The 13,512-nt window shown below is 36.8% G+C and overlaps 1 protein-coding gene across 5 annotated transcripts in view; it reads left to right on the top strand.

Moving 5' to 3' along the window:
* Magi3 (membrane associated guanylate kinase, WW and PDZ domain containing 3) overlaps positions 1-13,512 on the top strand; it is a 237,787-nt gene that overhangs the window by 201,605 nt on the left and 22,670 nt on the right. For 3 of the 5 annotated variants that reach the window (XM_078027040.1, XM_078027041.1, XM_078027044.1), the window contains exons 13-16: positions 2,462-2,553; positions 4,586-4,778; positions 7,577-7,765; positions 13,068-13,253. In XM_078027040.1, coding sequence (XP_077883166.1) covers positions 2,462-2,553; positions 4,586-4,778; positions 7,577-7,765; positions 13,068-13,253 — 660 coding nt within the window. The remainder of the gene's footprint in view (positions 1-2,461; positions 2,554-4,585; positions 4,779-7,576; positions 7,766-13,067; positions 13,254-13,512) is intronic. The other 2 variants (XM_078027042.1, XM_078027043.1) reach the window with 1 other exon arrangement.

A 13,512-nucleotide genomic window follows, 5' to 3' on the forward strand; every position in this document is an offset into this window, starting at 1 on the left:
TACAGAAATAAATAGGTTACATAGACCCGGCACCCAGAAATATTATTAAGTCTAAATGGAAAAGCCAAATGTGTAATCAAATAAGTACTTATATAGATAAGTACACATGAGGCTACCAGGTACAGTTATAGAAGGATCAGCTGCTTATTTGGATCCAGAATAAGAAATGGTCAGTTTCTCAGTGTGAGTGGGACACAGTAGTAGGCAAAGCTTCATAGAGGAAGTAAAGCTGGAGCTAAGACTTAAGGACAAAGAGGTGCTTATGAGGAAGACAAAAAGGAAAAACAGAAGGAGTAGCATTCATTTGCAGGTTGGCCTTGTGTGGCCTGGATTCTAAGGTATGGCTGGGTGTGATTGGCAAGGGAAGCCAGAGACAGAGCAGGGGCAGATAGTGAGAGCCAATCACTCACTTCTGAAGAAGCTGGAGTTGGTCATACAAATGACAGAGAGCCACAAAATGGTTTTAACTATAGGGAAAATATTTGGGGGCCTGTGTTTTATAGAGATTTTTTTGGCAGGAGTATATTTTAATAGGAAACCAGAGTCAATGCAGAAATTCATTTTTATATTTATTTACCTACTGATGACAAATCTTTTCTAAATTAAAATTACAGCTATAAGTAGGTTTAATTTTTAAAAATTTGTTCTTAAACAAGAGATCTGTATGTACCATGAAAAACATATACCCAGATAGAAATATAATATGTAATTCACTTCATGCTTATTAACTTAGTTGTAGATCTTTATTATCATATGTCCAGGCCATATCTAGAAAGAGAAAGACCAGGTGTAAGCATGGCAAAGCAATAATTTAAATTGGTATAACTGTACAATTCCTTCCTTGAGACTTCCAATTCATAGCCTGATATAATTTTAATATTGCAGTCCCATTGGGCCTCACCCATAAAAATGTACTTGATTCATGATTTCTCTAATTTCTAAAGTTCTATGATTTTTTTCTTCTTTTTTTTTTTCTGATGGGAATTGAACAGAGAGTCTCACACATGTTAAGTACACACTCTACCACTGAACTATACCCCCAGTCCTAAAGTTCTGTGATTCTTATAATAAGTACTTACCCGCAGAGATTGTTTCCAAAGAATATTATCAAGAATTAACCTCACACCACATTTTACTTACTTTTTATATAGTTCCCCGATTGTTTCTCTCTTTTCCCTTTCTAGTATATACTTCTTACTCATGAATAGCGTTAATATATTCCCACAGATAAAACCTTAGTCATGAAATAGATTTTGCTCATTTAATATTCTGATGAATGCCACCTGCCCTTTGGGGACAGGATGGCATGGGTGAAGAGCTGAGAACTTGGAAATCAAGCTGGATTAAAATCTCAGCTCTACCATTCTCTGTGTCACACTAGGCAAGTCACATAGGCCCTTGGTTTCCCCTCCTAGAAAATGGGGCCAGGGAGAGGTTAGCTATTATGTGTTTTCCTTTAAAACATTATCCAGCTTACAAATTTAGGCTAAGTAAGTGGTTCATGTCAGATATTTTCCTGAGACGAAGGTATTAGCTTTAGAGCAGAAATAAGGCACCCTGCAGGCTGGAAGTCTGATTTTGAGACACAGTCTCACCAAGTTGCTAAGGGTGAGGTGGAAATTGCTATGCTTCCTGCCTCAGCCTTTCGCCTGGGCTTGATAACAGGTGAGCACCACTACTCAGGCTCATCTTCCATCGCTTCACCCATATGTTTCCATTCTTCCTACTCAAAGCTAATTGAAAAGAGAAATTACTTTAAAGGCCTAATGGACTTTTTCTAGAGTAATTTTAAGTTTCCCACAGAGCTAACACAGTACCCTTCTATGCTGACTCTGATAAATGGGGGGCACCTCCTATAACGGATGCTGTGAATCTCATATTTTGGAAAATGGCAGATTCCAAGTTTGTCAATGGCGCTTGGTTCCAGAACTCCATTCTTTTCCTGTCAGTCCAACATTGCATCTCCTAAGCTGGCTTCCAAGCCTTCTTATTTCCTTAGGGCATAAAAATCCCCTATGTCTAATGTGTTTTCTGGATATTCAGATGCATGAAAATATTAATAAAAATTATGTGCTTCTCTTACCCCCGTAAAAAAGGATTAGAAATAAGGCATTTTACAGGCTCTCTTTTCCTAGGCTTTAAAGTGCTTTGCTCAAATTTGGTTCCTTAGATCGTTTGTACCTATTAAATATCTAACTCAAATTGAATAATTCTGAATTGAAAGTTCCAATATTGATTGGAGAGCATTAAAAGTTAGTGGCAGTATAATATTGAGAGCATAGGATTTATAGTTGAATTCTCCTATGTGTGTTACACTTTTATGTTAATTTTCACTATCAAAAAGATTATAGTTTACTGAATTGCTGTATATCATTTTTCTACTAAATATTGAACATAATTTTGTTTTGATCCTTTTTAAATAAATAAAAATATTTACTTTACATTTTCTGGTTTTTCTTAGCACCAAACACCAAAGATTTGGATGTTTTTCTTCGGAAACAGGAATCAGGGTTTGGCTTCAGGGTGCTGGGAGGAGATGGACCTGACCAATCTGTAAGTGTAAATACTTTGGAATATGGCCATTCCTGTTAAAATTTTTGAGTGGCAATTTGGTGAAATATGGTGGATTTTAAGAGTTTTTTTTTCTCTTATATTTTTAATAATATGAGGAAGAACTGCATTTATATGAGTATCACAGTCCCCCAGTTAACCTGGTATAGTTTAGGGTAAAAACTGTAGGTAAAAACTGAATATGTCAGCTGTTCATTGGACAGTGATTCTTTTCTTTGGAACTAATTGAAGTTTGTTTGGAGTGAAAAGTGTTAGCTTTTTGCCACTATGATGAATACCTGAGAAAAATAACTTAGAAGGGAAAAGATTTATTTTGGCTCAAGGTTTCAGGGATTTCAATCCACAGTCAGCCGGCTCCATTGCTCTGGGCCTGAGATGAGGCAGAACATGAAGGCGAAAGGTCTGGTGGAAGAAAGCTGCTCAGCGATGGTAACCAGTAAGAGGTGGGCAGAAACAAAACATAGTCCCTAAAGTACATGCCCAATGACCCACTTCCTTCAACTAGGCCCCACCCTAACCCTACAATTTTGCCATAGTCCATTCATATTATTAATCCATTAATGGACTGTTCTATTGATAAGGTCAGAGGTCACTTTCCAAAATTCACACCTTCAAACATTACTGCACTGAGGACTTACCCTCCAACACATGAGGCTTTGGGAGATGTTCTAGATCTAAACCGTAACACTGGGGGATATAGCTTAGTGGTAAAGTATGTGCCTGTCACGCACAAGGTCCTGGTTTTCATCCCCAGCACCAGAAAGGAAAGGCTGCTTTAACTTTTTATTACCTTTACCTTTGTTAAACAGATTCTAAAACATTTTTCTTCTTTAAAAGACCTATAATCCAGTGTCCTCTTTGCTACAACCACTCTACTTTCTGAATGCTCCATAGAAAGTTGGCATGAGCCTATGCATATTATTTCACCTAGTCTTGATATAGGGTAGGGTTTTCATGCTCAGTACTTTACATCATTTCATTTGTTAGCTAGAGGAATATAAAATAATTAATATTTCTGTCCAGAAGCCATAAGAGCTACATTTGCAAAGCATTTACAATCTAGAATTTTGTTTATGCATAATTCTCATATAAACTTAATTTTGTTTTTAAGTTTTGCCCTTCGTATTGAATGACAAAGAGTAAAGGATTACCTTCTTATACTTGGAAGCTAGATAAGCAATACTAACTTTTTTATGACATTTCTTTCTATAGCTGAGTGGATCTCTTTTTTATATATATAAATATATTCTAATAGTCATATTGTTTATAATTACAGTAATCACTGGAACCACATGAAGCTTAAGGCACCTTGCTCTGTATAGAGCAAACATAAGAAACTTTGTTTTTGATGGTATATGTATTTTTTAATATTTCCTGTTTTTTCATATTCATAGTATTTTCTTAGACTTTTTAAGAATTTGTTTTTAACAACTCAAGAACAGTCTTTCTCTTAAATGTCAGGTTCTCCCAGGTCTGAAACTAGTCTAAAATTCAGGATTGCCTAATTATAGGAGTCTAATTATTGGTGAGCAGAATGAACCAGATATGCAAGTGGATACTAGTAGATGCAAGTGAGGAACACTTGTACTGTCAGTGATGGGAGAATCATAAAAATGATCCCAGTTGCTGTGAAAAATATGTAGAAAATTTTTCCTGACAGAATAATCAGACTCGTACTCTTAGTAGCTACTCCACAGAATTGCATTTTCTGAGTTTGCTTTGTTACATTGTGGTGATGGAGATCATGGTGCTTTTTAAGTTATTGAACAACTTTGTATTTTTTTTTATTTACTCAACCCTGAGAAGCTAGAAGGATTACATTATGCACTGTGGTTATTTGAAGTGCCATTTTAGAGAATGGGCACTTTTTAAGATATCACCTTTTTGAAATTGACTGAATTCGTAGATGAACTGCAGAAGGTTGTTGTTTTGCACACTGCTGAGTCAGAGAGTCCTCAGATCTTCAGCTAACCTTGGTAGATTGTACAAACCAACCTACACTTTATCTTACCAGATATATATTGGTGCCATTATACCCCTGGGAGCAGCTGAGAAAGATGGCCGACTCCGTGCAGCTGATGAACTAATGTGCATTGATGGAATTCCTGTTAAAGGGAAGTCACACAAACAAGTCTTGGACCTAATGACAACTGCTGCTCGAAATGGCCATGTGTTATTAACTGTCAGAAGAAAGATCTTCTATGGAGGTCGGTGAATCGTTTCTGCTTTGAAAAGTTAAGAAGAAAAAACAAAGAGACTTAGTCTTCTTTCTAGGTGGCTTTGCAGGGTATTTTATTATATTTAGTAGTATATGAAATAACCACTTGGTATGACCAAAGACCCCATTGTGGAAAGCCATGTAAGGTCAAAAGGATCAAGAAATAATGCCATTATAAAAACAAGGAAAAAGTTTTGGACCTCTTTAAGATTATATTGATATATTGATAAATTTTACCAACATAGCAATGCAGATCAAATGAGAGTTTAAATCTGGTTTGGTTTGGTTTGGTTTTTGCAGTACTGGGGATTGAATCCGGGTCTCACACGTACTAGACAAGAACTCTACTACTAAGCTGCACTCCCAGCCCTTTTTACTTTTTTTTTTTTTTTTTTTTTGGAGACAGGGTTTCACCAAATTGTCCTGGCTGACCTCAAATTTAAATTCCTCCTGTCTCTGCCTCCCAGCTAAATTCTTTTTTTTTTTTTTTTTTTTTTTTTTAGTTACAGATGGACAACATGCCTTTATTTTATTTTTTTCATTTTTATGTGGTGCTAAGGATCAAATCCAGTGCCTCACACATCCCGGGCAAGTGCTCTGCCAACCCCAGCCCTAAAATTCATTTTTTTAGACAAATACAATTATTTATCAAGGTATCCCACTAGCTGAATATCAAAAGATTTTGGGTCCTGAGGAAATCCCAGATATTCCAGGAAAGTGAAATTTTTCTTCAAGAAAAGTTTTAGTATAATATAATTTAACATTTATTGGGTACTTACAATGTCCCAGATGCATGAGTTATTTTATTTAGTTCTCAAAACACTGTGTTGTAAATATTGTCATGAACTAGTTGTATAGTAGCTCACAGGAATATTAAGAGACACATAGCTGGTAGGGAGTAGGCTGGGATTAAGTCATGGTTTAATTGCCAAGCCCAGGGTCTAAACTATGACATTAGGATACGAACAACTTTTGCAGTTTTCTTACCAATAGTTTTGTGAATATAGAATTTTTAAAAGCGAATTCACTTAGAAAAAGACAACTCTAGCACAAGAAACATTATGGGTATTATTTGTTCTATTCGTTTAGTTTCTGCTGTATCCCCAGCACCTAATGCCTGGCACAGAGTAAACATCAGTAAATGTTTGTTAACTTGATGAATATTCATATAATTCTTTTTTTGTTTGTTTGTTTGTTCCTGTTTTGGGGGGGTTTTGGTTTGTTCATTTGTTTGTTTCCACTGCTAGGAATGGAACCCAGGGCCTCACTGGGCTACACTTCCAGCTATTTTGTAACATCACTCTTAAAAAATGATTGCAACATCCAGCTGGGCATGGTGATGCATACCTGTAATCCCAGCAGCTCGGGAGGCTGAGATGGGAGGATCTTGAGTTCAAAGCCAGCCTCAGCAAAAAGTGAGGTGCTAAGCAACTCATGAGACCCTGTCTCTAAATAAAATGCAAAATAGGGCTGGGGATATGGCTCAGTGGTCAAGTGCCCCTGAGTACAAAAAAAAAAAAAAAAAAAAGATTGCAACATCCAAAATAATGGTCCCCCCTCTCTTAGTAAATATCAGTCATTTGATTCCCTCAGTTTTGTTGTGCTAGAATTAGAGCTTATCTACATTCAGTAAGATCATGAAAAACATCATGGAGAAAGATGCATGAAGAAATATAGTAGTTTGGCAGTATCAAAGACATTTTAACTAATTCATTCTAACCATACATTATGCAGGAATTTTTTTTTCAGTGATTGGATATTGGTGGAATTATGTTAAGATTCTGAAACATATTCTTAAAATCATATAAATTTTCAGCCAAAAGAGACCTTAAAAATGTGTATTCCACCATAGTAGTATGTTGGGACTATTAATGATGTCCAACCAAATGATCACACAAAATAAGCCTCTTTTTTTTTTTTCTTGCAAGAGTGAAAAGATAAGAATTTATTTAAGTGTGAAGAATAGAAACAGAACTCTTGCAGAGGCAAGAGGGGACCTGACAGGTTACCCAAGCCTTTTTTTTTTTTTTTTCTAATCAATTAGAACTAAATCATGTCATTCTCAGATTCCAGTGTCATCCTTGAATGGCAGAAAAAAGTGTGAGTTAAATGCCCATTTTGTGGAGATCCTTTATGATCTTATATGTGCCCAGCACAGTCTGCTATTCATGTGCACAGTTTGTTATGTGCCCCAGAAAGTGGGGGAAAGAAAGACCAAGAACTGCTAAAGATGAACTCATTTAATCTCATCAGATCAGAAATATCAATTGTAAAACACATTATATAAGGCAAATCCTGTGCAGATGGCAGACTGTTAGAATGGGACAGCATTTGTGTTCTCATGCTTTGACCAGACATTGATGAATATTGTCACTGAATTAATTTATATTTATAGTTGATATACAAAGAAAGTTTATCATGTAGTTCCTTATTATCTACTTTTGTTAAAATAACTGGTCAAGGTTATAAGCCTTGACATAACTAAAACAATTTCAAGAATATTTTTACTATCAAACCTCACAGAGGCTTTGAGAAACTTTATTTAAAATGAGATAATACTAGATCATATATATTTGTCCAATATATACTTTAAGTATTTAGGGAGCCACATACTGTTGCTGCCTATATCTGTACTCAGATTATACTCAAAACTCACATTGGGAGGCTGCTTTTGTATTCTTTGTAACTAGAAACTAAATTTTATTTGAGAAGCTTAGCACAAAAATATTTTATTTACCAAAAATTATGATTTTCCAGAAATATCAAAACTAACCATATTTGTTGTAGAGAAACAACCTGAGGACGACAGCTCTCACGCCTTCATTTCAACACAGAATGGATCTCCCCGCCTGAACCGACCAGAGGTCTCAGCTAGGCCTGCTCCCCAGGAGGCCTATGATGTTGTCTTGCAACGAAAAGAAAATGAAGGATTTGGTTTTGTCATCCTCACCTCAAAAAATAAACCACCTCCAGGAGGTAAGGGATCCTATAATCATCTCTCCCTGTAAGTTTACCGTTCTGAGCTTCCCACTGGAATTTATAAGATTAATTAGGAACCATGTATAAATGTCCTTATTTTTTTTAAATAGTGAATATTTTTCTATTTTTAAAAGTAGGAAATCTGAACCAAATCTTCCAGGCTTCAAATTTATCCATCATCCCAGATTCCATAAAATAAGTCTCAGCTCAGTTTGTATCAAGATTGTACGAATGACCTGATTTAATAGATTTAAAGAAAATTGGTTTTTTTTAATTTTTTTTAAATTTTTGGGCACAGTGTTTTTAACTTAGAAGTCATGTGTGTAGAAATGAATTAAATACTAGAAGCAATTGAGAAAAAGCAAAACAGATTAATGGAATATCTATCTTGACCCAAATATGTCTTAGTTCTTTCATATTACTTAATAATAATTGCTATATTCTGGCTATAAATTGTTGAATGATAAGAGGCCTTCTCTCCTACCTTTCATATATATCTCACTAAATGCTAAACCTTTGAAAATTAATCTGAATGTCCTGAACCAAGTTTAACAGAATTCTTATATCTGGGAAGGATGAACATGCACGCATACACACTCCAGTTCCATCAACAAAGGAGGGAGTACATATGGGAAGTTCGGGGCTGTTATGATTCAGCAAATTAAATGTTTGTCTTGTCTTGATATTTCTAAGAAATGATAATCTTTATATATAATTATAAAATCCAATTGAATGTAAAATGAGAAACATCACATTGATATATATTATGCTTGTCTGAAGGTAACTTTATTTTTCTAAGTCACATAATACAAATGTTGACCACATGAAAATATGCCCTTGCTTTTGCCAATGGATTTGATTATATCTTGAATAGGGAGATCCTTATAGACTAGATGGTCATGAAAACCTTAGTGAAAAAAGAAAACACTTTCAGGAAATTGTTATGAGCCAAACCAATTTGCAAAAAAAAAAAAAAAAAAGGTAAAATTAATGCAAGTGTGTAAAGGAAGAAGAGTCTATGACATGGATGAGTTATTGCTATAGTGTCAGGTCACTGCTCACTGATACTAGTTTCCATTTTCTGAAAGCAGTTGCTATGGCAACACTTGGAACTGGAACTGTCACTGATGCTGTGAGGATGATTATGTGGCCTGTGTCAAAAAAATGAAAGGAAAGCAGCTTTTAGGTGGTTTTTGTGTTGTATCATTGGAAGTCAGTCTTTTAAAAAACAAATAACCATTTAGGATAATTACATTGTCATATACCATATAATAATCTCAGACATTTAACAAAAATAGTGAAAGATTATTACTCAGTGTCATAGATGCTAAACACTTCTTAGATTGTATTCCCTTACTAGCACTGCAAAAATGAGCAGTCTAATGTTTACCGTAAAAATAAGTGATATAAAAGAATTCAGTGAAAACCTGTATTAAACATGTTTAAACATATTTTTGTAAGTATTTGTTTAGATTTAGCTTTTTAAATGTTTTCTTATTAATTTTTTTTTACTTCAGTTATTTTGATGGTTTTGCACGTAGAGATGATCAATCTCTAAATAAGGTAGTATCATTAAATGTTGGGTTTTGTAGTTATAAAAACTTGGATTCAAACCCTGTGTATGTCTTTAATAATGATCTGATTTTGGGTAGGTTATTTACCCATCAAGAGCCTGGAACTTTAGTACATGTTAACTGATGCCGCCATTGTTATCATCATCATCATTATTTAGGAAATTTCTACTGGCTCTTGATCTGTTTTGTTTTGTTTTGTGAAGGCATCTCCATCAAACTAGAGGCTGGTCTTGAATTCATGGGCTCAAGCAATCTTCTCGCCTCAGTCTCCTGAAAAATTGAGACTCTAGTCTGCACCAACACATCTGTGACCTACTTTTTTAAAGAAATTTTAAAACATTTGTTGATTCTTAATAATGAGATGGGAAAGAAAGCTCAATTAAAATGTACAATCAAGGCAGCAGCTAATATGTGGCAGGAAATGAGTGTTTGCAGTTCATTGATTATCAGTCTGAATGCTAAAATATGCTTAAGTTGTTGATAAATTTTATATAAAGTACCTGAGATTTTCTGTCATGGTGCAAAACCAGAATTCACTGACCTGCTAGTTAATAATCTCACAAAATGCTGACCCCTCATGCCTTCTTCTTTGAATGTCATTCATCTCATACAGATAGACTGGTCCTGGGGTGAGCAAGTATGAAGAGCTTTCCCTCACAGAGACTGAGCAGTTGCTGCAATCTCTGTAGCAAAGAAGGTGTGGTTTACAAGGGAATTAGTAGCAGTGGAGAGGCAGGAATCTTGTCTGTAGATTCTTCACTATGGACTTCATCTTAGAACTCTGCTCAACCAAGGTTACTTTCTTCTGAGTAAATGTATTTTCATCAGGTGACATACATCTCAGAAAGAGTTCCTCGTAGCATTTAGAAATTCTGAGATTCTCCCCTGTTGACTCTGTTGAAGACTGGGATCTGGGTTAGCATCCCAGTATACGTCAGTGCTGAATGAGCACTGTGCTTAGAAAAGGCCTCTCTTAAGGTGAAAAAGCCCTGCTCATTTTCACTTTGCCAGTACTTCGTAACTTTTAATGTTACTCTTATTATATTGGTTTTCAGTTCTGGTTTGCAGAGGATTTCTTTAAGAAGGGGACATTTCTAGTTACTGTCCTTTCTGATCCTGAAAAGAAATGTTGAAGAGCACTAATGTGATCTTAGCAGCGAGGAGGCAGACTGTAAGACAGATTGAGGCCACAGATGAATGAAGATGGATGAGGTGGCTCCGTGGCAAATGCCCTCAGGCTGTGTACACAACAAAACCAAGGCAGGGCTGGGGGTTATCCCGTAGGTAGGTGTGTGTGTGCTCTAAGGGAGCACCTGGCAAAACTTCCCAGTCCATTCAGGACCTTTCTGCTGGTCTGTTTTGTGACTTTTAGCTGTCTTGATGGTACTGCTATAAATACCAAGACAGTAGCAATCTACTTTCACCTCCCCTCACCCAGAAAACCAACCCTTTAGGAGATTGTATACTGCCGTTTGCCAATTCCTTTTTGCCACATTGCTCACATGATTAGATAGAGGACAGCTGAGACTTCAGAGGTTAATTCTGTTTGCTGCTTTCCATTCAATGTGCCAAGAAGCTGAATAGTTTTCTTCTCAGGGAATCTAGAATGAACATTATGTACGAGGAAATCTTTTCTAAAAAGGAGAATAACTAAGAAGATTTAGAAGGTCATCACAGGGCCACCATGCTATTCACCATGTGTTTGTGATGCGCCACCTGTTGTACTGTTAGTGAATCCATTCATAATGCCTGGCACAGGACATGTCTCATACTGCACTGACATATTTCTAATCACTCTCTTTGCAAGGAAAATTGAATCTTAAGTGCTGGGTGTAAGTCAGAGCTAAAAGGCACTTGCTTCCAACATTGACTTTTTTCTATTTTAAGATAAAATCTCCCACTATATAATCTGAGAAGAGCCAAAGTACTATATCAGTAAGGATATAAATCATGACCAAGAATAACTTTTCCACTCCAAATGAGGCTCTATTAAAATGTCCCTAACATACTCTTAGATATGATTCAGAAAACTAGTAAGGAGTGGCATCTAAGAATATTAATTATTCCTATTCATATCAATCAGTAGTCAACCAGAGCCCACATGCCTGATTAAGTTTATGACTTAGGCTAGGAAGTTCTCAAGAGACCCTGGAAGGAACATTTGTTCCAATACAAATGCCCTTTATTGCACAGTGGAAGATATTTTGTTTGATATGATTCCTGATTATCTAAGAATTTATTCTAAACTGTGATAAGAGCAAAGCATCTTGCCGGTTAGGCTCGGAAAGCCCTCAGTGTTCTGAGGTAGGGGTGCCGTAGCACTGCACAGAGTGTCTGCAGATATGTGAGACAAGGCTTTGTGTATTCAGAGCAGAAATGAATCCATGAGCCAAACAGTCTTAACCTTAAATATGTAATGTTCTAACTTCAGCTTTTGACTTTTAAGATCTAAGGACACAAAAGAAATTAATTTTTTATAGAAATATGATTCATTTTAATGATCAGTCTTTTCATTGTACCTGGATTTCTGATCAGTAATTATTGAGTCCTAAGCTTGAGTTTGATCTGCATTTATCTAAAAGGTTCCTTGTGGGAATAAGTGTCCCTTCAATAAGGCCAGAGAGAGTCTCATTCATTGTATCAGATTTCAAAATAGCTGAAAGCTTGATAAAGTCCTAATGGCCAACAACAAACAAGATGTCAGATCAGTGAGATATTATCAGTATCAGTGACGTCAGTAGCCCTTAGACAGGAAAATTAGGATTACGTTACAAAAATTGGAAAAAGACCAGGGATTGAGGTATCGGGGAGGGAGCAAGAGCTGTTATGGGTTCCAGAGCTGCTGAGTAAGCCTGATGAAGATGGCAACTTCCCAGAAGCACCAAGACTTTGTGGGGAGCCCGGCCCCAGGGAAGTCCTGAACAAGAAGCTGAAGGAAAGAGGCTTGGACAAGGACTGTGTGGTCGTTGGCCACTTTCTGGTGCTAAAAAAAGGAGAAGTGGCTGGAGGCTACAGGTGCTGCCAACACAAGCCACCCTGGGACTGCCCTGGGTGCCTTCCAGAGTGGTGTGCCACCTTCTCCTATGCTCTTTGGCAAACCCTCAACTGCAGTGTCTACATCGTGTCTCCAGACGGCAGCCAGGTGGGACCCTGCCTGTCCTCTACCATGGAAAAGGTTGCTGTTGTCGTATCCAGCTCTGACATTCTCCAGGACCTTTTTTGAATTCTTGAATTTTTGAATTCCAGCCTTTTTTGAATTCTCAGTGTTGCACACCCCTCCTTTGTCCCTCCCCTGCCAATTCCATGGCAATAGTTATCTGCTTTTCTGAGTGGATTCCTGGCCCCTTTCCTCACCTCCACCTTCACCTGTAGTCTGTTGGATGCCGTTTGGCTCATTTTTTGGCTGAACAGTTACTTTCATTGTAAAGTTTTTTAGATCAAGTCAGTGGCCTTCAATTTTAAAACAGTTTTCTGGTAAGTGGAAAACAGCAAAGAACTTTATCTCTGTGGTTGTAACTATGTAAAGTGTGCATGTGGTCAGAGAGTGGGAGGGGAGTTGAAAATAGCTGCACTTGATAGACAGTGATATGGGGTGCTTCTTTGCAGTATTTTCAGAGAATTTATTTGATGTTATATGTTGAATTTTTAAATTATGATTATGATGATGAATCCAATACTATTAGTTACCTTAAATAATTGGAAAACTTGGGGATTCTTTCTCATAGTTATTCCTCATAAAATTGGCCGAGTCATAGAAGGAAGTCCAGCTGATCGCTGTGGAAAACTGAAGGTTGGAGATCACATCTCTGCAGTGAATGGACAGTCCATCATTGAGCTATCCCATGACAGTATTGTTCAGCTGATCAAAGATGCTGGCATCACTGTCACACTGACGGTGGTTGCTGAAGAAGGTAAGGAAGTGTAGGCTCACCTTCCCTGTGGCCTAGAGGCACAGCCTGCAGTACACCAGCATCACTGCAGTATGGACTGTCTGTGTGCTTTGGGGTCTCATTCTTTGCCTTTTCCATTTAATGGCTTTAAAAGACAGTTTATTATAAAGTTGTCAACAGCTCAAGAAAAATAACCCAGCTAGTGAGTGGTGGCCATTTATTTATGTGCTGGAGAAGCAATCACCCAAAAGAAAGACTGGTAAGACTTTTTAGATGTTAT

The sequence above is a fragment of the Ictidomys tridecemlineatus genome, chromosome 11 (genome assembly GCF_052094955.1).
Source record: "Ictidomys tridecemlineatus isolate mIctTri1 chromosome 11, mIctTri1.hap1, whole genome shotgun sequence".
Taxonomy (NCBI): Eukaryota; Metazoa; Chordata; class Mammalia; order Rodentia; family Sciuridae; genus Ictidomys; species Ictidomys tridecemlineatus.